Raw genomic sequence first — 27,874 nt, forward strand, 5'->3', positions numbered from 1 at the left:
GAAAAACAGGTCAAGGTACGATACCGTACCCTACTTTTGCATTCGGAATGTATAACTTATTCGTAAATTTCGTCGGACGTGGATCTTGGAGACTTGGACAGTGGTAAGATCAAAGATTTGGGTGGATATGTGTATTATGTATGATATTCATGTGACAAAATCAGCATTTCAAGTTGCATTTTCGCTGTTTGCCGTGGTCTGATAGTGATACCGATACTCTTTTTTTTTCTCCCATTCGCTTTACACGCGCTCTTGTGCCTCACTAGTATGGCTCGTGCACTGATCCCTCCACCCTCTGGCCGGGTAAAATCCTCCACACCGTTAGTGTGCAAGCTCGCGCTCGTGCCCTGCACCATTTGCTGACCAGGCAACGTCAGGCCAGGGCGGCCTTCATTCACATTGGCCTGGGCGACCCAAAGCTACACACTTTCTTTTCCAACGATAAAAAACTATGACAATTTCAAACACTTTGTCTTTGGTGTGGGAAATATTCTAATGATCGGTATTGAATTGAATTGAAAAGGTTTTATTAAAGGCAGTGTATACAGCCACACGCGTGTGGTTATAATTATATCCAGAACACCTATCTGTGGATACCGCCACACGCCGCCAGTAATAACAGTAAAACACGTACCGCGGTATGTATTGTAGGTCTGACCGTCTATATCACGATCAAAATAACCTCATTTCTTCATTAAATTCTTACATTCTAAACCCCTTTGATTTCTTTAAATCGTTTCAATTTCATTCTCACTGTCTTCTTTCCTTGCTTTTCTTGTCTTGTTACAAAAGGCCGCCTGTTAAATAGCAAATTTCCACACTTTTTCTACTTGTGTCGATTCTCTACTGAATCTAGGCTATGTGCGCGTACGTACGAAACCCAAACTGTGTATGTCTACTATACTGCGCTGCGCTTACGCTGCATGGGTCTGCCACCGCGAAGGAAGCCAGAATCGACACAAGTAGAAAAAGAGAATTTGCTGTTAAACAGACGACCGTTTGTAACAAGACAAGAAAAGCAAGGAGAGAAGACGGTGAGAATGAAATCGAAACGATCTAAGGATATCAAAGGGGTTTAGAATGTAAGAATTTAATGAAGAAATGAGGTTATTTTGATCGTGATATAGACGGTCAGACATACGTGTTTTACTATTACTGGCGGCGTGTGGCGGTATCCAGAGATATGTGTTCTGGATATAACCACACGCGTGTGGCTGGATGGTAAAGACACACGCGTGTGGCTGTATACACTGCCTTTATTAAAAATCATTGCACTTTGCAGCCAAAACAAGGCTGAATTGTGTAAAATTTATTACAGGTATACATGTATAAATAGTGTACTGATTTAAAAACATCAAAACTTGAAATGATTACGAAAATATAATGCAACTTAACAAAAGAACAAATAGAAGACTGAAAGGTGGTGGTGGTGGAAGGATGCTTATTGACAAACACCGCCATTCAAATTCAAACAATAAAAACATAGATTTAAGCAAGTAACAAAAGAACTAAAGACAGGAAGGTGTCTGGGGACGAGCGAGCAGTCAAGTTCAATGCACAGCTCCAGCCAGGGAATGCCAATCCCTCAACAACACCATTCAACCTGGGCAATGGAATTGGTTATTCAAATCCATCGCTCAGGCGGAACTTAATACAGAGATGCCAACCCTCCCGATTTCATCGGGAGGCTCCCGAAAATTCATCCCAACTCCCGCCCTTACGATTACCATCCTTATCCTCCCGAAATTACGATTTTTTTTGCATTGATCAAATTGGATTGGAAGTACATGTATCGTCTGCTAACTTTAGCATGTATTAACTCCATTACGTTCGCTGCTACTAAATTCTGTGTGAAAGGTAGAAAAATAAGGAGCAGCGAAAAGCTGGTGCATGTGATATGCCCAACGGGAATCCACTGTGCACCAGGCCGGTAGGCCCGGCTAGCTTCGCGAGGCGTGTGCGCTCGCGGCCACTGGATTTGTCGAGTCGTGCGGTGGAATATCGGTGTGTGATTTCGGCATATTGATGGGTTGATATTGGCACGAAATGGCGGAAAATCAACAAAAGAAGACCAAGAAATGGTCTCAGAAGTATAAGACTGAATACAGTCTCCAGTACCTGTGTGTTCGGAAGTCGGAAAGAGGAATTTACCATGCATTTTGCGCAATTTGCAGCGTGGACATTTCAGTTGAGCAGGGAGGTCGTGATGATAATTCGGAAGCACTTAACGTTAGGGAGCAAACGGCATAGGCCTACGGACATTGCGAAGACAAGATCTTCGAGCTCCACTAGTACCCTGTTGTCTTTATTTTACCAAGCAAGGGACCAGCTCTGAGCTTTTCTTTACTGGATTTATAGTGGAACATAACCTGCCTATAGCCGATAGTGATATAATTCCTGCTTATTATTGTTGAACAGGTACTTCTTTTGACTTTTGTCCCCTCATTTTTTTTTACATGTAAAAATGCATATTTGATATTTTTTGTTAAAAAGTGGGAACAATGTTGATTTAAAAACATGTGAAATGCCCCAAAATAAGGGTCAGATTGCACCAGAGAACATCTAGAAACTCAGAGCTTCCAGGGCCCTAAGGCGGGCCCTGGACCCCGGCCGCAAGGGTCGAGCGCTCCGCGCTCGAGATGTGCGCTATGCGCACGTAATTTGGTGGCAGTTGCAAATCCTCCCTAATTCTGATTTCCAAAAGTTGGCATCTCTGTTAATAGGGTCCGCTAACCTCACTGGAGCTATACATTAATAGGGCCGACAAACAATCTCTTACAAAACAAAAAAAAAACACATTCATACCACACTCCTCATTCATCTAACAACCATAAGCACGTTAAATCAAACAACTGCACCCGCCAACCCAGCAGTCACCCCTCGCACCTTGCACTCATTAAGCATACAGATAAAAAAAAAAAAAAAAAAAACCAAGGGGGGGGGTGAGTGGTCGCCCGTCCCAAGAATCCGTCCTGCTAAAACCTGAGAACGTTTACTTAAAATTTGAAGGATGACGCAGTTTGTAAAATAATATATCTTCCACCTCGTGAGAAATCTTAATAAAAATGAGTAAAATATTGGCATAAAAAACAAACATTGTTTCCCTTTAGTTGTTACAATGTTAAATACATGCATTAAAATCATGACTAATAAAAACCTGTAAACCTATTCAATTGTGTTTGAGTTTTAAAAGTTCTAAAAATTGTAAAATTTTTCATCTGAAGCTTGTGAGCTGACTATTAGGCACGGTATATTAGCAAGACACAACTTGCACAGTAGATGTTTGTAGACCTATGTATATCAACCAGGTAACTAGCTATATTAAGGAACAACACAAACTTATTTCAAGTTAGCGTTTAATAAATTTATAAAGTAAGGTAATGGGCTGTTTAGGAAACGTTTGGTTTTACAATGAAACTGACGATATTTAGGTCTTTTCCTCAATGAGTAATCAACATCGTTGTTCATAGGTAGCCAATGGTTACAAAGTGGACTGTTGGCAAGGGATACAGCAAAGTTCATACACAATTGTTTTTGTCTTTCAGATAAAGATTGTAAAGAACACACTTCTAAAGCATCGGTATAATTAGTGTATTCTTCACCGAGCATAATTCTCATGCTCTTGACTGAATACGTTCTAAACAGGAAACTTGGTTTTGTGTTAGGTTTCCGTTAAAAACTGGTACTCCATAATCCAAAATTGGCCTAATGTAACCCTTATATACTGTTATTAAATCGCGAAGTGGTAATTTATACGTTTTGAGACAACGAAGCATATAGAGGTTTTATTACTACGACATAAAAGGTCTGAAATATGACTTTCCCATTTCAAGTCAGACTGAACAATTATACCTAGTATTTTAGCTTTTTGCACTGTTCTCAAGCATTCATTTCCAATAAAAATACGATTTTGATCAACAATATTTCTAGAGAAAATTATATGCATGCACTGACATTTAGATGGATTAAGTGTCATATTATTGCTAACGGACCACTGGTCAAATTCCGAGAGCACGTTTGGTAATTTGGATGGTTGAAATTGGTTGCGACTTTCAACTAGTGTGAGGTCATCAACATATTTAAAATATGGAACTTGAGATTTTATACATGCATCATTTATCATTATTAGAAAGAGAATAGGCCTAAGTTTTGTACCTTGAGCTACACCTGTTAATTTTGTTAAGACTTAAGTCAAAAAAGAAATCCTGCCAAATTTTCCAAGGCAAACTGCTATGTGCAAACACCTCGTCCTTGTGTCGTGAGTCTACTCTTCTTGTCTTGATTTTGTTGCGCTCCACTCACACTAGTACGAGGTTAGTATATACTATACCTTGTACAACGGACCGAGTTTGACCCTGGATTTTGAAGTAGTCGGCAAACATTGCTTCATTGCTGAAGTAATATTTGCCGAAACTCCTCGCTACTCACCAGGGCTCTTTCTGGTTAGTAGCGATACATTGAAAAATTAGAATAAAATAATTTGGAAATAATAATCGTCCAAAAAGAGAAAATTTTGCTTACCTCAGCCTGGAAAGTGACTTCGCTTGTCTCTTCTACGGAAATACAAGGAAGCCCGCTGGTGGCGCTATAAATTTCATAACCTTGATTTAGCTCCTCTGTAATTTTATAACTGTCTAGATTCTTTGAATGCGCAATTCTTATGATTAATTTACTAATTATGGGCACCAATAAATGAAATACATTCAAAAACATAATTCAAGATTATTATTAGCGATGATAACACTTTTTCGCAATTAATTTAAAACGAAGATAAAAAAAATTGAAAAAAATATACGTGCCTGGAACGAAACCAGCAGTACAAGCGCTTAAACGAACGTCAATAATACGGTATACCAAAGTCTACACAATGAAAAGATTGGACACTTCACAGACTTCGCGTAATGCCTTGCGTCGATTTGCGTGTAAAATAGTGTAGGTCAGCGTTCTCGGCACTCATTCGAGAACAAGGTTATGATATAACCTTGTTCTCGGTTACATCTCCATGTGTGGCAAAATTAAGGGTGGCATTGTTTGGCTTATTTTCTCTTTTTCTATGGGTCAAATGGTTGGTTTTCTTACACTTTCAGTTTTCATTACAGCTATTCATCATATAACGTGGCTCTTATGTAAATTTGATTCTTTAAATTATTTTTTCTTAATTGGAAATAAATATTGAGAATGAAAATTTTCTCGCCATATTACTTTCCACCAATAAAGGGCGTACACAAAAATATGCCCAAAATTCAAGTTTTTGAGCGCTCTGGTGTATACAAAAATTATTCATAAGTTACTAATGAAAAATAAATTGCAACTGTATAGAAATTAGTAATTTTGGTCAAAAAAGTGATATTTTAATGATTTTTTAAAATGTGTGCTATGTACAGCATTGGCATACCATAGTCCTACCTGTAGATTCACCACAGGCAGGGTGGTAGCAGTGAACAAGTGGTTCTCACCAGGATTTTTCTTACACGTGTCGGAAACCCGCCGATTCGGTGTTGGCCGATTTTACATGTGGTCAATTCCAGCCAAATGTTGCATTTTTCCATTTTCAAAAATTTCTTTTCTGAGCAATTTTGTTTATACTGTTAATAAGTTTACAGTTTAAGGTTTACAAAAACACACTTATATTTACTATACCCTCATTCATTCATAAAATACACAATGTACACTCTGTTGCATTTTGGTACTAAGATTTCATAGAAAGTGTACAACTTTCACCCATCCCTGGCTCCTGGCAAGCAAAGGGTGCTGATGAAAAATTCCACTGTCCATGTGACCTCCAAGCAATAATTTAGCATTAGCTGTATTGTTTTACACGCTGCAGTGAAACTGTGAGGCACAAAATACATTTCAAGGTGTGTATGTTTGATGTCCCATAAGTCACAGTTTTGAGCATTAAGTTTCCCTCATATGCTGCCATAGACTCCTGGAGACAAGTATTGGACTTTTTTATCTACCATAGTACATGCTTGCTTCAACAAATCAAGCTGCATCTGTATTGGACTTGAAATAGCTATACTGGGGGGACATACATTTAAGTCCCATAAGTCACATGTCCCATAAGTCACATATACAGTTCGTAAACCATGCCACCTTAAAGCTGTCCATGACAGCAAAGAGAGAGACAAGAATGCTTAAAAGCTGGAGAACAGTATGCTGACTGTCAGAAAAAACAGTCTGAATATCATAGGCAGTGCATTGAACAACAACAAAAAAAGTTTGCATTGTGTGCCCAGTCCAGAAAGGAGAAAACTGAATATGATCGCTAAAATGCAAAGCTGAGTGCAGGTAAATTGGGTTTGTTTCACCCTAGCTTTTATTCATTTTTTAGGTCCAGATCATTCTCTTGGTTTTCTTGTCCCCTTGGAGTATGCATCCACTGTTTTACATATGATGTGAACTTGGTTGTAGTTCCATGGAAACTATTAAAACCTATGTCAATGTCCCATCAGTCACAAATTTTGTAGTTGAGCGACCCTCTGGATCCTGTCAAAATAAGAGCACCAGTCCTCAGATGCATTTAAGGCTACCATGAGCAGAGCTATTAAAGCCCCTGTAAATGCCAAAAAAAATGTTCAGAAGCTTGCAATCAAGTTTTCTCAGAATCATTCCTGCCGCCTGCCAATAGAAAGGAACATGCGCATTTAAAGAGGACCGAAGTGTGATGTCACAATGTCATGAACATCGAATTGCCTAGTCGCAGCTGCATGATCGTCTTACACATTTGTATTTGCAAAAATGGTGATGTGTGTTGTCCCTGGTTGTTACCATCATTCTGATAGTCGTAAAAGGGCACTGGTTCATAAAGCTTTTCGTAACTTAAGAGCGACTTTAAGAACGACCGATGATCCTTGTGGTAAATGTCATCATAAATTGGCAATGTTTTAGCATATAAGATAGGATCACTAGTCATTCTTAAAGTTGCTCCTAACTTACAACAGCTTTATGAAACGGTCCCAGGTTTTGTTTAGAACCAGGCCGCCATTACACCATGACAACTGACATCATCACTTTGATACTCTATAAATGATGATGTCCTTACAGGCATTAAGAATTTCTATGAAAGAGATGACATATCAACCCAAGCAGCTGGCAAAAAAAGAAGTTGTGATAGGGTGCACCCCCATGATATATTTTTTAACCAACATTTTTTGTATTGCCTGAAGTGTATAGTTAATGAATCTTGATGTTCCCTTTGTCAAATCGTGTCCCATGGGGTTCCAAATTGGCAATTTTTGGCGGCCATCTTGGATTTTTTATGAAAATCAATTATTTTAATATTTTTTGCACAGACAATGGTAAATCTTCCATGTAAATGAATACACTTTTTACTATACAAGTATACATGTACATGCAGTTTAGATAGTAGAAATCGATTGCAACCGTTTTCTAGACAGTCCAGTTAATAAATTTTTTTTAAAGAATTTATGCCAAAATTTTAATATTTTTTGTCAAAAATTTGCCTGTGCACTGATATCCATCTGTTTTATCATAAACATCAACAACTAATGAAAAATATGAGCATTTGACACAAAAGAGAATATATTAACAAGAATATTGATATACTTCATGGCAGCATTAATGTCTTAATTTTCTAACATGTATACACTGTAAAGGTCATTTTTTTACCATACTGTACGAGACAGATAGAGAAAAGCAACATTTATTTGTCCCATCTGTAACAAATATGTCCTAGCATTATGTCCCATCAGTCACAATGGAAAGTGTGTACATTCTTTCTAATTGTTCATTTTTCATCTGTTTGCTAAATGTTTATGATTGTAATTGTTTATTGATTATTTTGTACTTATTTGACTACAGTTCTTAAAACTTGATGACAAGTTAGGAAGCTTTTTTTTGTTAATGTTCCCTTTATATCCTTTATATAAATGAAGTGCATGAAAAGATGTTTCTGCCCTTTGTTGAATTTATTTCTGACACAATGACATGAATTATTAAAGGTGTCATCTTATTAGGGAATATTTATTCATGCTGAAATTAAGTTTGACTTAAAAAGTCATCGAGAGGAAATGTAAATTCCATGAAATGAGATAGGGTCCCATCAGTCACATTCACTTGTCCCATAAGTCACACACGATTGCACACAACTACTGAAACAAATGAAATGAATCAAGTCCAATTCAAGAACTGTTAGTGAGCCCTATCACTGGTTAATCTCCAAGCCCAAATCTAAAAACATTGTCATAAAACTGAGATAGATATGGCACTTTGAACAAAAGAGCTCAATTTGTGTGGTCCATCGATGTCCCATAAGTCACAATGACATTTCTGAAGATCTAGCACCCTATGCAACCAAGCTGAAAGCATACATTTTTGTATGTAGTAAGTTTCAGTATTCTTCTTACAGTTTAATAAAGTAAATCCATGTTTGTGCAGCTACTATTTCAGATATGCACCTCAGTTATGTGGAAAAAAGTATCAAATGTCCCATAAGTCACAATGGAATTGACCATGTGATGTTTTGATTTTCACATGCGCTTTGATCCCAGTAAAGTCAAGTTTCATTGCCAATCCGCGAAGTTCACTGTAATATTGTTCTAATCGGCAGCGCACACCAACTGAGAGGTGCCGTGGCCGAATGGTCTAAGGCGCCTGGCTATACATTGAAAGTCCGGGGTTCGATCCCCAGCCACGTCACCTATGCCCGTGAGCAAAGCATTTAATCTACAATGCTCTTTATCTTGCTTTCAAATGAATGGAAATGCTATTATTGGTAACTTCGTGTGCACTTGTTTTAAAAATAAAAAAATTGATATCGGCAAAAATATTGAAATGTTAAGTTGCTGTTTATCTAAAAATTTAGGGGTCTTTTTGTCTGGAAATGTTTTAAAGTGTTTTGAGGTGTATTGACTTAAAATATATTTGATAAACCTTTAGTTGTGGACTCCAGTTCTCCGAGAAGACATATAAATCACTCGTCTATCAAGACATGTTTTAACATTGTTTTGAGGTGTTTTGAGTTTAAATATATTTGATATGCCTTTCGTTACGGACTCCCGTTCTCCAAGAGTAAATATAAAGCACACATTTTTCTGACAACTGCGGAAAATGAAATAAAACAAAATAGAAGTCACAAACATAGATTAATGAACGATCGACTGGGAATGTTTTAAAATTGTTTTGAGGTCCTAACGAGTTGAAATATATTTTATATACATTTCGCTTTGAACTCTCTAAGAAATAAAAATCACACATTTATTCTGACAACAGCGGAAATGAAAATAAAAAAAACAGAAGTCACAAACATCTAAGATTAATGAACGATCTATCAGGACATGTTTTAACATTGTTTTGAGGTGTCGATGAATTAAAATATATTTGATATACCTTTCGGTACGGACTCCTGTTCTCCGAGAGGAAAATCACGCATCTATCAGGACATGTTTTAACACTGTTTTGAGGTGTTTGAGTTGAAATATATTTGATATGCCTTTCATTACGGACTCCCGTTCTCCAAAAATAAATATAAATCACATATTTTTCTGACAACTGCGGAAAAGAAAATAAAACAAAATAGAAGTCACAAACATCTCAGATTAATGAACGATCGATTGGGAATGTTTTAAAATTGTTTTGAGGTCCTAAGTAGTTAAGATATATTTTATATAGCTCTAGCTATGAACTCACTAAGAAATATAAATGATGCACTATTATGACTATTAGATTTCTTGATATCAAGAATTAATTTCTTGATATTAAGAATTCATTTCTGATTTTGAGGGTCAATGTATTGCAAGAATTCATTCTGATTTTAATCAGAAATTAATTCTTGATATCAAGATCTTCATTTTCATTTCTGATTTCGAGCGTCAGTATATTGCAAGAAATCATTCTGATTTTTAATAAGAAATTAATTCTTGATATCACAAGAAATGAATTTATGATATCAACGTCAATCTATGTCAAATCAACCAATGCTTGTCACCCGACCCCCTTTGATTTTCTTTAAACTCACACCAAATGTTCCCCCAAGTGTCTGACGGAGAAATCTGAAATATTTTGCCCCAAGGTCAAATGGTTGCTAAGATTCGGCCTCCCTTAGCAACCAATGCGTTGCCAAACAACCAAGTTTTTAAAAAATTAGCTATTTTTGATTGACTGCTGCAACCAAGTTTGATGAGGTAGAGTGCTTATTTTCTGGAAATTGGAAGAAGTTTTTAGTCTTAACATGCACAGTATATTACGGCACAGATCTGACCAGCCATTATTGCGCACAAGGTCGCCGAAAATGGTGTTAAGCATCCAAGTCAGTGATTTGGGGTGCACTTTTGGAAGCTCATAACTTCCAAATTCAATTAGCTTAGAGCCCAATATTATGCATATTTGAAGACTCACTTGCTCAACAGACCTACAAAAAAATTGGCTCAAACTTGCACGTCGTTTTCTTGCAGGGCGCCCTCAAAGTTGGATTTTTTCTAAAAGTTGCCAAGTTCAAGGTCACGGATCACCCCTCGTCTCATCGAGGAGCAACACCAATTTCTGTATTCTGATAGACAATTACCTATATTTTCATGGGATACTTAAAATTTTTTGTGACCGAAATGTTAAATAGCTTGTTTACGCATTTGAAAATGGTCGTAAACACCCCCAAACTAATGTAAAACGATACATACAGTTTATCAGCACATTTCAAATTGCAATCAGAAATGAAAAGCAAACAAATACTGGTATTGTCTGTAATGGTAGTCTGTAATTAGTACTAAAAGGATATGCATCACAAATAGTTTGACTAATTGTCAATGACCTTTAAAAATACAGCTGAAAATCATTATAAACAATAAATCAGGTCGATTTTCCGTGATTATAGGGCGCTAACTGTATTTACACGCACTTTCACTTGTGTGTCATTTCAACACAAATGATTATTTTAGTAGCTGAAAATACTATTTTAAGGCATTTTCAGCTATTTTTAGATAAATTTCAAGGTCAAAAGATAAAGATGTGACTTTATGTATTATTTGGATATTAAAAGGCAACCTGAAAGGAACATGATTTGCAATTATCAGCTTAAAATCATCATTTGTGTTGAAATGACACATAATATGAAAGTCAGTGTAAAAACAATGGGGTTTTGGTGGATTAAAGATTTTGGGCGAATTTCAGCCATCTTTTCAAGGTCATTGTGTTGTAAAAAAAATAACTTAATACTAGATCATCCAAGTACTCATTATGGACTACCAATATTGCAAATATCAACATAATCAGGCTTTTAGTCTGTAAGAAAATCAATTCTGAAATGTGTTGTAAAACTCACGGGTGTTGTGAATATGCTAATTTTAAGCATTTTCAGCTATTTTTAGATCAATGTCAAGGTCAAAAGATAAAGATGTGACTTTACATCAAACTTGGTTGCAGCAGTCAATCAAAAATAGCTAATTTTTTTAAAGCTTGGTTGTTTGGCCACGCATTGGTTGCTAAGGGAGGCCGTATCTTAGCAATCATTTGACCTTAGGGCAAAATATTTCAGATTTTTCCGTCAGACACTTGGGGGAACATTTGGTGCGAGTTTAAAGAAAATCGAAGGGGGTCGGGTGACAAATTGTCTGAAAATTGGTTGATTTGACGTGGATTGACCCATCAATAAATCTAACAATTCTTGATATCAGAAAATGTTAAAATAGCTTGCCATATGGAGGTCGCCCAAGCCTAGTACTTAGTACAGTTCATACATCCAAGAATTCCAACAATTATTTTGTTGTGACATGACAGCAGAAATTGGGAAATTGAGAATGAACGTTAAGAATATACTTAGCAAGTAATTAGCGGGAAAATTATATGGAACAATTTATATTAAAATCAAAATTTCTTGAAAACTATCAGAATACGGTATACAATAAAAATGAAAGGTTATGTCGCATCGCCGACAATTCAGTTCAAAAAATAGCATTTATGTCCGGCTCTGGCTCAGCTACATGTAGCTAGCCACGCTAGCGCGCTGGCAAAGCTAGCATGGCTGGCTGGCTGGCTAGAAGTGGAAATGCGCCAGTGTCTATGCATGGATATTATCCGGTCATCAAATGATAAGATGGTAGTTTGTCTGTTGCCGAAATGATTCTGAAACATCCTATATTTTTGAGGATTGCCGATAAATGTTGCAACAATTATTTCCGATGATTTTCCCCCACTTTTTATAATTTTTTTTTTCCTGTGTCGCTCGCTTTTTGTGCGTGACGCACCAAGAGCTTGTGGAATTTGTGTGTGTTGCATGCGACGCGTGTGTTTTAAACTGGTGTAGGTGCCTAGTCTTTCCCTTGTCGTGTCTTTGATATGAATATAAGTCGCACGTCCTCTTTTGGCCAATAATTGATTTCGTCACTGATCAATTTTTGTCTCCGTGAAATCTTCACTAAAGATCAAGAAAATATACATATTTCTTAAAAGAAACTTCAAAGAGAAGTCACGGAAGGATCTAAATGATTCGGTAAGTGTCATAGCAGAATGTGAAATCCCAAATTATGTGTGATGTTTTATGTGGGCAAAAGCCTAGTAGGGGAAGGCGGGGTAAGTTGAGCAGAGGGGCAAGTTTAGCCACCACCCCCAGGCTAATAATGAATGAGTCAGACATCATGGTGGTGTTGATGACCCATTAAATAACCTTTAACCCCACCACTTTGTTTTCAATATTGAAACAAAAGTAATGAATCAAAAGTAATTTTTTAGAGGGAAAAATACAAATTTCAACCAAAAAAGTAAAAGAGGGTGTAAAATAGATAGTGCTTTTCACCCACACACGCCTATAAATATATCATAGAAATAAGAACAATATTGTTAGTCCAGGTATGGATTCTCATTCTTGTCATAGTATTTTACATGATGAATGCATAAGAAATGTGTGGAAGTGAAAATATCGCAATAAGTTTGGACTGAGATAATTTAAGCCAAATCAACATGGGGTAAGTTGAGCCATGGTAATTCTTATGGTGATATATGATAAAAAAATAAAAAATTTAAAAGCCATTGATATGCAGGCAGAAAGGTGCCAATTTACATGACAATTCTTTTACTTTTAGAAGATGTTAGTATTTATAGAGAATTAGCAAGTGAAAATACTTTAAATGAAAAATTGACATCCTGGTTCTTCCGGCATACATTTTGTAAATAGTTTTTGTGGCTCAACTTACCCCAGACGGTGGCACAACTTACCCCTCTGATGGGGCAAGTTGAGCCATTTGACATCGTTTTTTTCAAAGGTCACGATAACTTTCATTGTGAGGGTAGAAAGTTATATATAGGTGAAAAAGATTTCCCAAGAATCAAATTTAATGGCAAGGTACTTATTTCTACAATATTAGTAGTCATATCAATTCTAGCATGCAAAATGCAAAAAGTGTCACAACTTACCCCGCCTTCCCCTATATATTTGGTTGTGTCGCTAGACAGGAATAACCGTCGTTTCTGGGGATTTATTCAACATTTTCTGACATTTTACTATAATCCCCATTCACCGACGGTAGTGTGTTCGTGCGAGCCTGCATGTGTAATATGGTCGGCAATACGGAGGACGGGTTTTGTCCAGATTTTAATTTCTTCTAGATTCTAAATGACATTATCTTGAATGAAGGCCCACTATTTTCGTTAGACTCTAATCTTTCTTTTGATACTATGTAAGTTCTATAGAATATCAAAAATATACGTTACCAATGAGTTATTCCTTATTTTTTTTTTTTTTTGCCGGAGAGGAGTCAACGAGTTGTGCTTTTATCAAGGCTTTCTGATTAAATTTTCGATATCCTGGCCAATCAATGCGAGCGACAGGTTCCGAACGCATGCACATCTACAAGCACAAAAAGCGGCACAAGTTGTGATATATAGCGACTGGTAAATACGTCTGTAAAGATGATGAAGTCATCCAAGATGGCAACTTACGTTGACCAACGAAAGGATCGAAGATGACGATGTTTCGACCATCATTTGAAAGGAATTAGCGGTAACTGCGGTGTAAGGTATGATATACATGTACTGAATTTTAAACATTTTTTTGTAAATATGGATGTGATTTCTTTTTCACAATGTGACATTTTATGTACAAAAAAAATATTTAAAAAAGTAATAAGAACTTCTTACAAGGTAATTCCAATATATTTTAATTGTGTCCATCCGTGATGGAAAATATTTGCAATTCTCTCAGAAGTTTGATATTGGTTAAAAATTCAATATTATTATTATTATTACTTATTACTTGTACTGCGCTTTTCCCATTAGGCCCTAAGCTAAGCTAGAAGCTAACATAGTACCTGAGTGTTAGTTGCATTCACAGTTATTGGTCAATGTTAAGCTATTTAGGTAGAAACAATAAAAATGTACAAAAATTCTGAAAACCACATTTCTATCATGTCCGTCCGTGATATGGCACATTTAGTGGATACCTATGTTTGTAGGTAACCATGGCAACAAACTTTTTTCATCATTCAGCATACTTTGTCATACCCTTCACTATAAAACACAAAGGAACCATGTTCATCTTATTCCTAATTTGTTACAAGCCTTCAAAATTTTCAAAATCTATCAAATGTCCGTCCGTGATGAATTGATCACGCTCAAATGGTATATTCATTGACGAAGGTTTAGCGCGTAAGAAAGGTTCACCAGTCATTCTTAAAGGACAAGTCCACCCTAACAAAAAGTTGATTGAATAAAAAGAAAAATCCAACAAGCATAACACTCAAAATTTCATCAAAATCGGATGTAAAATAAGACAGTTATGACATTTTAAAGTTTTACTTAATCTCACAAAACTTATATGCACATCCTAGCTGGTACATATGCAAATGAGGAGACTACATGTATGACCTCATCCACTCACTATTTCTTTTGTATATGAAATATTCTAATTTTCTCCTTATTGTCAATTGATACAACGATTTATTCCTCCCTGAATGTGTGGAATTAGCATCGTTGGTCCTTATTGTCAAATCTATAAAAAATGAAATATTGTATTAAATCAAAGAATAAATAAAAAACAAAAGAGATGGTGAGTGATGGACATCATCGACTGACTCACCTAGTTGTGCATATCACTGTTTTGAGAAAAAATAAGTGAATCTTTATAATGTCATAACTTTCTTATTTTACATCCGATTTTGATGAAATTTTCAGCACTAAGCTAGTTTCATTTTTCTCAATTTATTTAAGTCAGCATTTTTCCTGGGGCGGACTTGCTCTTTAAAGTCGCTCTTATCTCACAAACAGCTTTATGAAATGGCCCCCTGGTTCCTCGCACATAATGCAGCATTCATATGTCGAAAAAGAACAACAGTTTAGAACTTTACTTGGCATATTATGAACCTGTAGAAAGTCGGTGTGCATGTATACATGTACATTTGCCGAAAAATGAAAATAAAGCTTTATTTCAGACATATCTTTTCTTTTTCTGCTTTTTTTAAAGTAAATTTTAGTGAAAGTAACACTGAATTATCGATCAGGTTAACATTCACCACAAAATGCAATAGGAAATTTCAAGAATGAATGGATACATGTATTTCATAATCATGTGTGTGTAGCTTTTTTAAGACTGCCATCTTCTGTCAAAAAATTGTCAATGTTGCAATTACATGTACATGTACATGTATAAACCGACCTCCTATACCTGACTTACAGGATATACCAGGCTTAAAATGATGTCTACATTTTTATAGAGCAATATTTGATAAGCAAAGTGCTGAAAATTTTATCAAATTATGTACAAATAATGAAGTTACTGAATTTAAAATTTTGACAATAATTTGTGAATACATGAACATTTTCATGTGTGTGTGTGAACTGGTAAACAGGTCTCCCTTGTAAAAAAAAGAAAAGAAAGTGAGTTTCAGCATTGATTATCTTTCACTGAAATCATTAACCAATCTTAATTTGCATTTGTAGACGACAGAATTTGGAAAAGTTTTAATTTGATATAATCAAATACAAAAGAGTAAGTGGAGAGACAATATTAGTTAACTCATTGCATATTCATAAGGATGAGCAGAGAACTGGTTTACTATAAAATAATGCAAATTTTTGGCAATGTGCAACTGTACAATTCATGCATGTCAACCTAAAAATTGTCTACATATAACATGATTTCTCCCACAAAATCACAACAGATCATATGATTTTTTTTTTAATTTTGCTGGCTTAAATAGATTCATTTTATGCTGTTTTGATCACAAAATGTTAATTCATAAAGATAAATTAAAATTTTAGTATAATATGTCACCCTTTTTTATTTATTTTTTTCTGTTGTCTATTTTCCCTTTTTTAACCTTAAGGGTCAAGTCATTCCCCCCCCCCCCCCCCCCCCGCACACAGATTTTGGAGCGAAGCAATGAGAATTTATGTTTGGATGAGAAATAAGAAAATCAACTGAAAATATTTAATAGATAATAAAGAAAGAAAAAGGAAGAATAGAAATAGATTAATGGAATATACAAAATACAATTCTTAAAAAAAGATGCAGACTTACATCAGTTGACTTTCGAAAAGACATTCATTCTTTACTCAATTAATTAATGGAATCATTTGATTGATTTGATTTGACCTCGATATACAGTATTGTATCTTATATGTTTTTAGAGATGTGAAATCAATGAATTGAAATATTCACCAATGCCTTAGCAAATTTTGATACTAGAAAAAGTTGAATTACTTTTAAAACAAACAGCTTTTGGTGATCCGATGAGATTCATTGTGCATGTATGTAGATATTACTGGAGAAGGTATTGAGAGGGGTGGAGAGATTGTAAAAAAAAGAGAATAATGAGAAAGAGTACAACCATATACAACAGGGAGGCTAGATGAGATGGAATACATGTATGTCAGGGAGAGAAAGGGAATGATCATAGATTTAAAAAAAAAATACAAAGAAAAGAAAAATATGGGAGGTCTATGAAGTGGAATGCCCTATACTGAACATGAAATAATCTAGAAAATGTACGCAAAAGAAATACCTATGTACAGTTAGCAAACGAGGGCAAACTTAATATGTATGTCCTGTTAGGTAAAGGTAACACTAAACTCTTTCAGGTTGTTTAAACAAATGGCTCAAATATTCCCCAGACATAGAAATATTCCAAGGTCTTGATTGACATGTTGAGTGTTGGTCATGACTCACCAAACCACATTTGTGTGCATCACTAAAAGAAGTAAGAGCACTCATGGAGTGTGCAAGTAATATCCCAAACCCTTCATCATGTGTCTCAGTCACATTCATTGCTTCCTAGAGTCGAGACGCGGTAGGCCTCCAAGCAAAGACGGCACCACAAGGAGGGCAGTGCTAATTATAGTCAACAATTAAGTTGTCAAGTTTACTCAAAGGGGGCCACAAAGAGGGACCCTCGTGTGGCGTGACGGAAATAACCCTTGTTAAGTAAAGAGAATCTAGGCCGCAGCGATTGTCACGTAAGATGTATCATCATTACCCCTTCTCGCTTTACCCGCCACAGGATCAGCTAGAGCTCTTGGACTTGCAGCAACAACATCACCACCAACAACAGCAGCAACACCTTCACCATCAACAGCAGCAGCAGCAACAGAGTGGGGCACAGCATTTCATGACTGAGATTGACAAGAAGCCTGTCATCCTCGTGGTCCCCAGTATCCCCGGACCATCGTCGTCTTCCTCATCTACCCACTCGTCCAAGATGGCAGCAACTCCTATGAACGTGTCCTCAGCGGGAGCAGGGGCTGGTCGCATGCTGAGTGGACAGCCCATGCATATGGGTGGGAGCAGTGGCAGCGGAGGAGGGGGTAATCCTCAGATGATGCCGGGTCAGGAGATACCCACCAACTTGATGGTGAAACAGGGTCATTCGTCTTCTGCTCAACCAGCATTTGCTGGAGGTAGGACACATGTGCATGCATCAAAAACCAAAGGTATTTATGCTTTGCTTGTACACCCTGTTTTCATTTGCCTCCTATTCATTGTTGACCATTCAGTTTCCATTGTTCATTCATCTCTCTATGAACTAAAGTAAGTATTTAGACTTAGATTTTCTATGAAGTTATTAAGCAAAACAGAGAATGATGCTATTACAGGCACCCGGGATCTGTGTAGCATCTGGATATTTGCATTTGGTCCTGTAAGTGAAGTTATGGCAATTAGGTTGACCAACTCTTGATACAATATGCACATTTCATTGTTAACTCAGGTAGCTACATGTATATACCTCAGATTTCCTTTGCATATAGTTCTATTTTCAAAAGAAAATTTCAAAATTGTCACTATGCTCGATGTCCGTCAAATGTGACATTTCCCAATGCTACATGGACGCCATAACAATTATAAAATTTTCTATTGAAACTTCAATGTATGCATAGGAAATCTGTGGTATTTACATGTAGCTAACTGACTTACCACGTAAATGTAGTTACTTTTCAAGTTTTAGTCAGTCTAATTGCGTTAATTGAACTTCTAGGACCAAATGAAAATATAACGATCCTACACGGACACTGTCTACTAAACAGTATTATGCACTGTTTGCTTAATAACTTCATGGAAAAGTTGTCTAAATGGCCCCCAAATTTCTAGTAAAATGTATGGTCTTAATAGAAATGTAAAGCCTACAAACAATAAATGTATAGTATAGTATGGTATTAAGTTATGCTGAAAAAAGCATATCACAATTTGTGCCTCAACTTCGTGGAAAGACCCATAAATTCATTCTTGAACCTCATTTGCAGCTATGAAAAATTTCTCTGTAAAATATTATTCTTACAAAATAATCTATATTGTGAAATCTTATTGTCATGTCTTGTCTTTTGCAAGTCCTTTTATTTTAAAATTTTAGTTTGATTTCAATGTGTGTTTAAAATGACTTTCCATCATTTGATTAACCATTGGAAGAGTGTGTCAGATGGATTTTACAACCACCTCATTCTCATCTGCTATATCAAAAAAGATAATCAAATATTCCCTTTCCTGCAGTCTATTTGTGTTTCTTGATTTGTTTGTACATGAGCATGGCAAGTTACATACATTTGCACACATGAAGGCATGAGCCTGAAATCATCTCACCATCCATGTATTTATCATCCATTTATTATTTATTTTTTTTGATAATTGACAAAATAATACCCCATAATACTTTTGAATGTTATTCATTTGTTTGTTACATGTATTGTAAGTGAGGTAGTGATGTACAAAAAAAATCCATTAATTCATCTCCCTCCCAGTAAACAGGCATGTTTGCTATGTGGCTGTAATTTTATTTGGCATGAATTCCTAGATCCATAATTGTGAATGACAGTTGTTGCAGCAACCAAGATGTCACTGATTTGATAAATGTCACTGATTCGTCATAATTCAAAGAATGTTCTTTTAAGCAGGAATATGATGACTTCCAACCTTTTAAATCAACAGGCGATGTTGTAAGCCAATCTAAGTCACTTGTATTGCAAAGGGTGGGGGATTTTTGTTTGGGGGCTGGGGACTAACTATTTCTTACTTCCGTTCTTTCCAAATTATATTTTGTTTTTAGTCCCATTAGGGGTATAATATGATCTTGTTTTCAAATTATGAGAGTATATATTTTTCACAAGGAAATTGGATTTCCCTAAGACCTTATTGGAGGGGAGGGGGATATTTCTCACAGAAAAAAAATGGATTAAGTTTGTCTGTAAATATGTGATTACTGAGAAAAGTCTCGATTCATTCTTTCAATCACAGGATCTTCCAATACAGATCAAACCATTAAGAAATATATGATTTAATCAGTTAGGTTTGAATTAAGCTTATTTTCAGAAATGGACAAGTTGTGACCATCATTTTCAGTGAAATTGCAAAACAAGATCAGGATGATGGGTGTTGACAGAATCCAGTTATAATCCCGGATGTTCTTGGAAATTGCAGATATCCTGTTTCCTGTGTCTTAGAGCACTTTTCACGAGGGTGAGGGGGGTTGAGAGATAGAGTGGAGTTAGAGAGAGAGTAAGAAAAAGAGGAGGAATAAGAAATGGAAAAGGATGAGAAAAAGAAAGAGAGAGAGAAGATACATGTACAGCAAGGAAATGAAAAGATGTAAAGTATATTTGTACCTGGTAATTTTTCATCCCATTATGCAAATTGATTTGAAATTTGTGAGATATTACTTCTGATTTTGTGGTGAAGAATATGGAGGATTCAAAGGATAACGATTTGGTGGATTTGATTTTGAAGTCCTACCAAAGCCGATCCCCTTTAAAATGTGTCAAGTCAACACCCACAGTTGCACTGATTCCAAGTTTAGTGTTGATGTTGGTGTTGGAAGCACGATATGCATTGCCCTCCCTATCTCCATTTCATGATGTTAGTTACAGAAAAAAAAGTCAACATCATATAATTAACCTGAGATAGTTGTCCTCCAGGACCAACTTCAGTTTAAGTTTGATGCTGGGCTAAAAATTGACCTAGCACGTACTAGCACCGGGGGGGCACTTCCATTGACGAGTGGATAACATGCACGACCATGGTGTTTCGAAAAGCACCCTAAACACGTATTTTCCATATTCTGAAAATGCACCCCTTAACAAGTATTAGCATGTGAAACCCTACCCTTAACAAGTATTGAAAACAAAACGATACTCTTGGCAATTATTCCCTGAAATGAACCCGTAAGTACAGCGATATTTTATTGTTATGTCATGGGTCCGTCGGTCGTCGGTTTTACCTTTACACATCATTTGGTTTAGCATGTTTACACATGTATAGTATGGCCCCACCTTCCACAACTCGCGAAAATCGGACTCTAAACACGTAGTGTTGGGGCAAAAAGGACATCCTTTGTATTAAAAAAAACATTTTAATTTTGTTTTATCATCCCCGCAAATTTGACCCTAAACACGTAGCTTTCCTAGCGAAATAGATGCCCTTTTTTCATTATTTTTGTGTTTTAACGTGCCCTATCTTGATAAAGACACCGTATCAACTCGTCAATGTAAGTGCCCCCCCCCCTGGGTACTAGCACCAACATCAAAAAGGTCAATTATAGAAATTTCCCAATTTCCATAGGGAAGTTAACCTCTGGTCAACTGGAAAACATAATAACTTTGCATCTTTTCCATAATTTATGAAGGACCCTTGAATGCCGCAGCAGTCATCCAGCAACTCCAGCAACAGAGACCTACAGCACCCCAGAGCAAGTACGCCGAGCTGCTGGCAGTCATCGAGGACATGGGTCGGGATATCAGACCAACCTATGCTGGTAGTAGGACAGCTACAGAGAGGTTAAGAAGAGGTAATGATAATTTGATAAGGGTGTTTCAGGACAAATTGGCCATATCTTGTGGTTTGGCCAAATAGACTGTGATGCAGAGCTCTAAAGTCATACAAAATATATAAGAAGAAAGAGAGGAAATAAAAATTTACATGTAATACTGAAAACATTTGTTGCATCAATTTATTTTATTCAGAAGAAATAAGTTTGGCATCCTGCTGGAAATAACAAAATCACCTTTTCTACTAATATTATCTCAGATCAAACTTTTGTATTTCAAACTTTCCATTTATAAATTTTTGTTCATTTCTGGATGATAAATATGTTGGTACATACAGATATGTACCACAGTAAAATATTGAGATGTTTGAAAATTTCTTAAGCATTTTCTTTTTTTTTCCATGGTGATAAAGGTGTATATGTGGTAAAGCTGTCTTTGCAAATATAAAAGATTTCAGATTTAATGTCAATATAAAAAAAAACAATACCTGATGATCGATTGGTGACTGAGACAGGGATGAAGATGATTAAAACATTTTTAATTCTATGGCACATGAATGTATCTTTTTGTCATTTTTCCCCAGGTATCACGCATGCGAAGGCCCTTGTGAGGGAGTGTTTAGCAGAGACTGAACGCAGTGCAAGAACATGATTATCCTATGTGAACATTCCATGCCAACTTGACGCAACGCTCCTCGGACCTTACCAAGGTTAAACCTTATCCTGCATGCAATATGAGCTGGTGCTATCTGAACATGGTACATTATATATATCACGCCATGATACCCCATTAAAACTGAACATGTGGGACCGAACATAAGCATGAAGGATAAAATAGGCACCCTCTGTGGTGGGTGTTAATGCATTTATTTTATATACATACAGAGGTTGTAAATTATGCTCTGCTGTAAATGTAAAGGCATTTCCTGTCAGTTCTTATAAGCTTAGCTTTTCAGAATTTCAGTTGATAAACTTGCCTCTGTCTGATTTGTTGAGGATCGGTCATGTCTGCGAGAGTTTGTGTTTCAAGTCTGCTTGAATGTAGATTTAAATATTTCCCAGATGACTAAATTAAAATTAGATAATTGAATAGTTACTCTTCCATTCTGCAGTGTTCATAAGTAAGCACATCATCCAAAGGTATCAAAGAAAAATATTGATAAAGAACTTCTAGATTTGAATCTCTTTTTTTTTCTTCAAATCATGCAGCAAGCCTTGGACCAGAATGATTAAATCCCGCAGTCTCTTATTGTTACCAGATAATGTGTTTGAATGTAACTCTTTCTTGGCAAGAATTAGTCTGATGAACCTTGATCTACTTTTAGTTTATTCTGGGAAAAAGAGGTGTTTAAAAAATAAGTTTGTATTCGAAGGGTAAGATACAGCCATAGTGTGCTGTTATAGGGTTTTGAGGGTTTGACGTTTCCTAGATTCATACCAATACGTTTATAAGGGCTCCCAATCCCATCTTTGAATGGCATACCGTCATTTGACCGTATTTATATTGGAAATTAGCTGCGCTCCATTGAATTCCACACCTGTGAGTGCTCTCTTCTCCAATTTTCTAGGGGAAAAGAGTTCTCTGGGACCAGAAAGATTATAAGATTAGAAGGGGAGATCTTGAAGGCGTAGGGAATTCCCCTCCACTCCGATGTCAGTTTGACTGTGAACAGCAAGATATTTATATTGGGTTATAATGCTGCCTATGTACAGGTTGATTGTCTGTAGACACTGGCTCATTAGATAATTGATACTTGTCGGTACGTTGATGAATTTGAACACGCTAGGGACACGCTGCGATGCGGAGCAATTGTCCACTTTGGTTCCAAGCCAAGATGCACTCAATAAGGCTGGCCGACTTGGCTGTAAAGCTGAGCTTAACCAGCCAGACCTCAGGTGCTGTGGAGCATTGCCAGTAAATGCTGCATGATAGAATTAAATGTGCTTCACTTGGGAGGAAAGTGTTGGGATCAGGATGCACTCCCTCAAAATTATGGATTCTTGTTGCATTGTTTTTCGTTTGTTTCCAATGTACATTGCTAAAGCAAAAAAATGGAATGAATTTAAGTGAAAAATTTATGAAATGACATACCGGTAATTGAAGAGATGGAGCAAGAAACTGAAATTGTAATTGATCGTTATTTTTAAAAGATAGATTGTAATTGATTTCATACCTTTTCCATGGAGACCAGCAATCAACTGGAAATTTGTAATTAAAACACGGCAAGACTTTGCAGTTAGTCGCAAGTTTCTTGCTATGCCCCCTCAAGCTCTTTCCAATCTTCTTGGTAGTAGTAAAACTTTAAAGCACACCAAATTCAACTTTGAAATGTGATGCATTTGTTGTGATTGGTGAGTTTCATTAATGTTTTTTTTAATCAATTGTTAATTACCAGCTGTTATTACAGTATGCACCCCATGACTTACAGAATCGTAGGATTGCACGAGATTCATGCTCATGAAATTGCATATAGAATGGATATTATTTAATATCATCTTGTTCTTCGATGGGAACTGTACCTTTTGCTACAGTCGCACAAACAAAGCGGACTCTTAATCGGCCCATGGCATGTCACAGTAAGTGACATTCTAGCTTTGCTTGGTCCAGAGTTTGTTTTGTCAGTGTGACTGTGGTATGAGAGTGAGGATGAGACGTTTTACTTATCTGTGAAGGAACTCAAGAGAGAAGGTTTGGAGAGTGTTTGAACCATGGGGCATGCATTCTGAGCTCGGGGCTTGATTTAAACTCTGGGCCGCCGTAACACAAAGGTTCGCGATTTATCGCTAATAACACTGCCTATCAAGATCATTGTTGCATGCGCATTTTGCTCAGTAGACTGACGAGGAACCAATCAGAATTGTTCTTTCAAACTTGCGATTTGTCGCTAACCTTTGTCTTACAGGGCCCTGGTCTAAAATTGAGGTTTTAGTATGGATAGCCAGTTGTTATGCAAATTTGTAACGGAACAGGTTCAGTGTATCAGCTTATTTGACATTTAATCGTGAATGACTGTATGGGACATAGGAAGGCCAGAGAAAACAAAAGAACCATACAATGTTCACTAGCATATTTTCACATTTTCAGCTTCCCATAAATGTAGCACAGACAGAGTGTTGCGAGAAACTTGCAGTTTATGGCAAGATCATTTTAGGACCACAAATCAATTGATGGTCTGCTCATTGCATTAGCAAGTATTACTTGGTTTGCTTTAGTTAAAATTGATCTATCACTTGTTAATTTGCATCTGAAATTTGCATTTGATTGTATATATTTTTTTGCAACACCCTTTAAAACCATTGTAATAAGGCTTCCTCTTTAGAATAGCAATGTTTCTTTTAAAGACATCAGGTTTTGTTGATAGTTTTTTTTTCATGAATTGCACTATTTCAAAACAGGTGTTGGCATGTTTTGGCAAATTCAACTTGTTATTGTGCTAGGTGCCAAGTTCATACATATATTTCATAACTCCTTACCAGAGATATGAGACCAAGTTCCTAAAACTTTGTGTTTTTAAGTTTCATACATCCCCCTAACAATCTATAGGTGTCATCAATTTCATATGAATTTGTGAGTTATTTATTTATTGGAAAGAGTATGATGTCTTTTTTGATAAACTTGAGTCTCTTGTTTGGATATATATGTACCCCTAAATGTTTGGGGGTAAAGTAGAATGTAGCTCAGCACTTTTCTGTTTGTAGGTATGTGGATTCTCGTAAGTAGCATTCAGAGTAATAGTGTAAACAGTAGTCAATTCATTATCATAAATGTATTTAGTGAATCAGAAAACTTTGTATTCAAGAATTTCTTTTTAAATCGAGTAAAGTACTACTGTAATGGATAAATTTCTCTATTGCGAATGGAGATGAATATTGGTAGTATTTAGAAATGAGGCTTTTCATTTTTTGATCGATATTAATGTTCATCATGTGATTTCGTAGCAGTCATTTGTTCTCATATATGATTAATATATGTGTTTGTGAGTTCATCTTCAAAGGTATTTAATACAGGGGATGTAGCTCATGAGAAATGTGAATGCATCTCTTAATTTCTTAAATATACAATGTATGAGAAAATTTAAATGTATATTATGGTGCATTTTCCTTTAGAATTGATGACAGGTCCAATATTTCATGAATCTTGCAAGAGTAATTTTGACTGTTCAATTGTGTACACATTTAAATGTTGGGGATAGTTGTTCTCCACCCACCCTCTCCTCCTATTATTAACTCTTAAACCAAAGTGCGCTCCAGATTGTTATATAAAATAAGTGAATTATTAAAAGCATCGCCGTTATCGAGTGACATTCTACTCTTTTGCGTATCGTTCTGCAGTGCAGAAAAGTGTGCACCAAAAATTGGCATTGCACGCTCCAGCATACAAGTGCTTATGTGACACAAACAGAGAGCACCAAAAATTGGCCTTTACTTAGACTTGTGTTTTCTGTACCCCTTCCTCATTGGAAAGAGAAATGCTTGCTCTTTTTTTGCGTAAAAGTTTCTTTAGTCGACTTGTGCATAGTGCGGCACCATTTTAAAGAAACCTTGTATGGACTCACTGCATATAAAACCACACTTATTTGTGTACAATTCCAATGTGCAAAGCCCCTCTTTCTCCCTTCTTGTGTGTTCCACTGGATATATTACGTCCCCCTCCCCCTCCTGAAGAAATCCTTTCATCCTTGTTTGAATATCACTAACATTAGGTGGGCAAAATCCTGAAGAATACCAAGGTTATCAGGATTATAACAAATCCTTCAAACCTTTGTCTTCCATGAAAACCATATCTAATTAAATCAATATATTCTACATTTCCAAGTAGTCACAACACTGGAGATATGCTTTGTCATCTGCATTCGTTTCAAATCGCTTTTCATCGCAAGAAAGCCCCGGAGCTGACACGTGCGCTCGTGCTTTTATTTCCAGAGTTGCCAGATTGGTTGAATCGTCTGTTAACAAGATTACCGGATAGAAAGGAGAACCAAATTAGTCACTTGTAATTCTATAGAAATCTTGAGGCTTGAGAATTTAATGTGTCTTGGCATCCACCTGTTATTGAAAAGAAAGGTTGCAAACCTGAGTCACTGTTCGATAGATTTACCCATCTCTCTATCTTTTCCAAAATGTCCCCAAAGTTAAAGAAAATTATACGTTCTGTATTCTCACATTGTTTCTTTCATGAATTTCGGGTTCTTTGTGGCTCAGTTTGTCTTGTAAACTTGTGAAGTGAAACTGATGTTCTCATGGAGACATATATAACAAATGTATTTAAATGCACTTCAAATGTGTATTTCAGGTTTTGCTAGTTTTGTTGCAAGACCCACTTGTTATCAAATGTTCAGTCAGGATCTGTGCCTGTTAACTATGTGAATGCTCCTCTTTTGATTGTAAAAAAAAAGAAGACAGAAAATCTCTTGTGAACAAAATGGGATCTATTAAGGGCTTCCTGCCGGGAGAGAGAGCTACAACAAACCTTGTAAGTTGGCGTTTCCTCCCTCCGAGCCAATTAAGTCGACAATGGGTTTTGACAACTGCGGTGGATGCAGACAATAGGCGGCATGAGATGCCATATCGGGGGGAGGCGGCGTGACTCGTCACATTTTCCCTTCCCACAAGATGGGTTTGAGGACTGTTACAAAAAGGACACCTCTCTTCTTTTTCTTCTCTCTTGTGGCTTTTGGGAGGAGGGGCTTCAAGGGTTGGAGTTTACAGATCTTTTTAAGGTCCCATGACATGATAAAATTGCTCTCAAGCTTGGTTGCAAGCTGTAATTGGAAAGGAAAAGACAAAAGAAAAGAAACAAGCAAGAAAGGAGAATGGAAGAACAGATAATTCAATCTGGAACAAAAAAAAGAAAGGACTAAGAATACCGGTAGGTGAGGGCATGCATGGAGGTACCTTTGACATTTGGTTTTACATGCAATGTTCTCTTATGGTTTATCTATTTGATGAGGAAGTCAAAATATTGTGACAAAATTTTAAGTTTAGTATTAATCATAGACAATTAAGACACCCTTAAGATTATTTAAGTTAAAACTTGTTTTTGTTTGATGTATTGTATTATATCTGTAAATATAAGTGTGCATTCTTCTTCATATGGGATAAATTGGGTCTTTTGCTATTGTGTATTAAAGCTCTGTACAGTTACTATTAAACATTATCAATATTTGATAGAACACCTGTTTTTAATATTTGATTTCATACCTTGACTGTCTTTATCAGTGATTGTTTATTCTTAGAGGAAAGAAAGTATGGTAGCAATAAAAAGTGAGGAAATGGAAAGAGGTAAGAGAGAGAGTGTGGAAAGGAAAGAACAGTAAGAGATGATAATAACTAATACCCTTTTCATAAACCTATCCTCCAATAAGCCGCCTAAGAGTAATGCGGATAATTCAATAAAAATTGCGTTCATAAAATCCGAAAATAATCCGCACTATTTTTACGAGCGCCCGTCCTGAAAAAGGAGGATAATCGTCGTGGCAACCGCACACACCCCCTCCACTGCGGTTGCGTTAGAAAAGGGTGACCGCTCCATGGCAATTATCCGCATTACTTTCGAAATGCGTTCATAAAGTCGATGCTGCTATTATGCGGATAATTGCAGCATCAAAATAATGCGGATAACTCAGGTCCTCCGATTTTACGACCAAATTATACTGCTATTAGCTGCATAATTGGGTTTATGA

General features: G+C 36.4%; 1 protein-coding gene across 1 annotated transcript; it reads left to right on the top strand.

The window, feature by feature from the left end:
- LOC121408526 lies at nt 1–25,067 on the top strand. The gene is made up of 4 exons (XM_041600013.1): nt 1–15; nt 17,445–17,874; nt 21,051–21,212; nt 21,776–25,067. The coding sequence occupies exons 2-4, from the start codon at nt 17,553–17,555 to the stop codon at nt 21,841–21,843; spliced, it is 552 nt and encodes a 183-aa protein (XP_041455947.1). The 5' UTR covers nt 1–15; nt 17,445–17,552; the 3' UTR covers nt 21,844–25,067.
- Nucleotides 25,068–27,874: the final 2,807 nt, after the last annotated feature.

This window comes from Lytechinus variegatus, chromosome 2 (genome assembly GCF_018143015.1).
Source record: "Lytechinus variegatus isolate NC3 chromosome 2, Lvar_3.0, whole genome shotgun sequence".
NCBI classification, from domain to species: Eukaryota; Metazoa; Echinodermata; class Echinoidea; order Temnopleuroida; family Toxopneustidae; genus Lytechinus; species Lytechinus variegatus.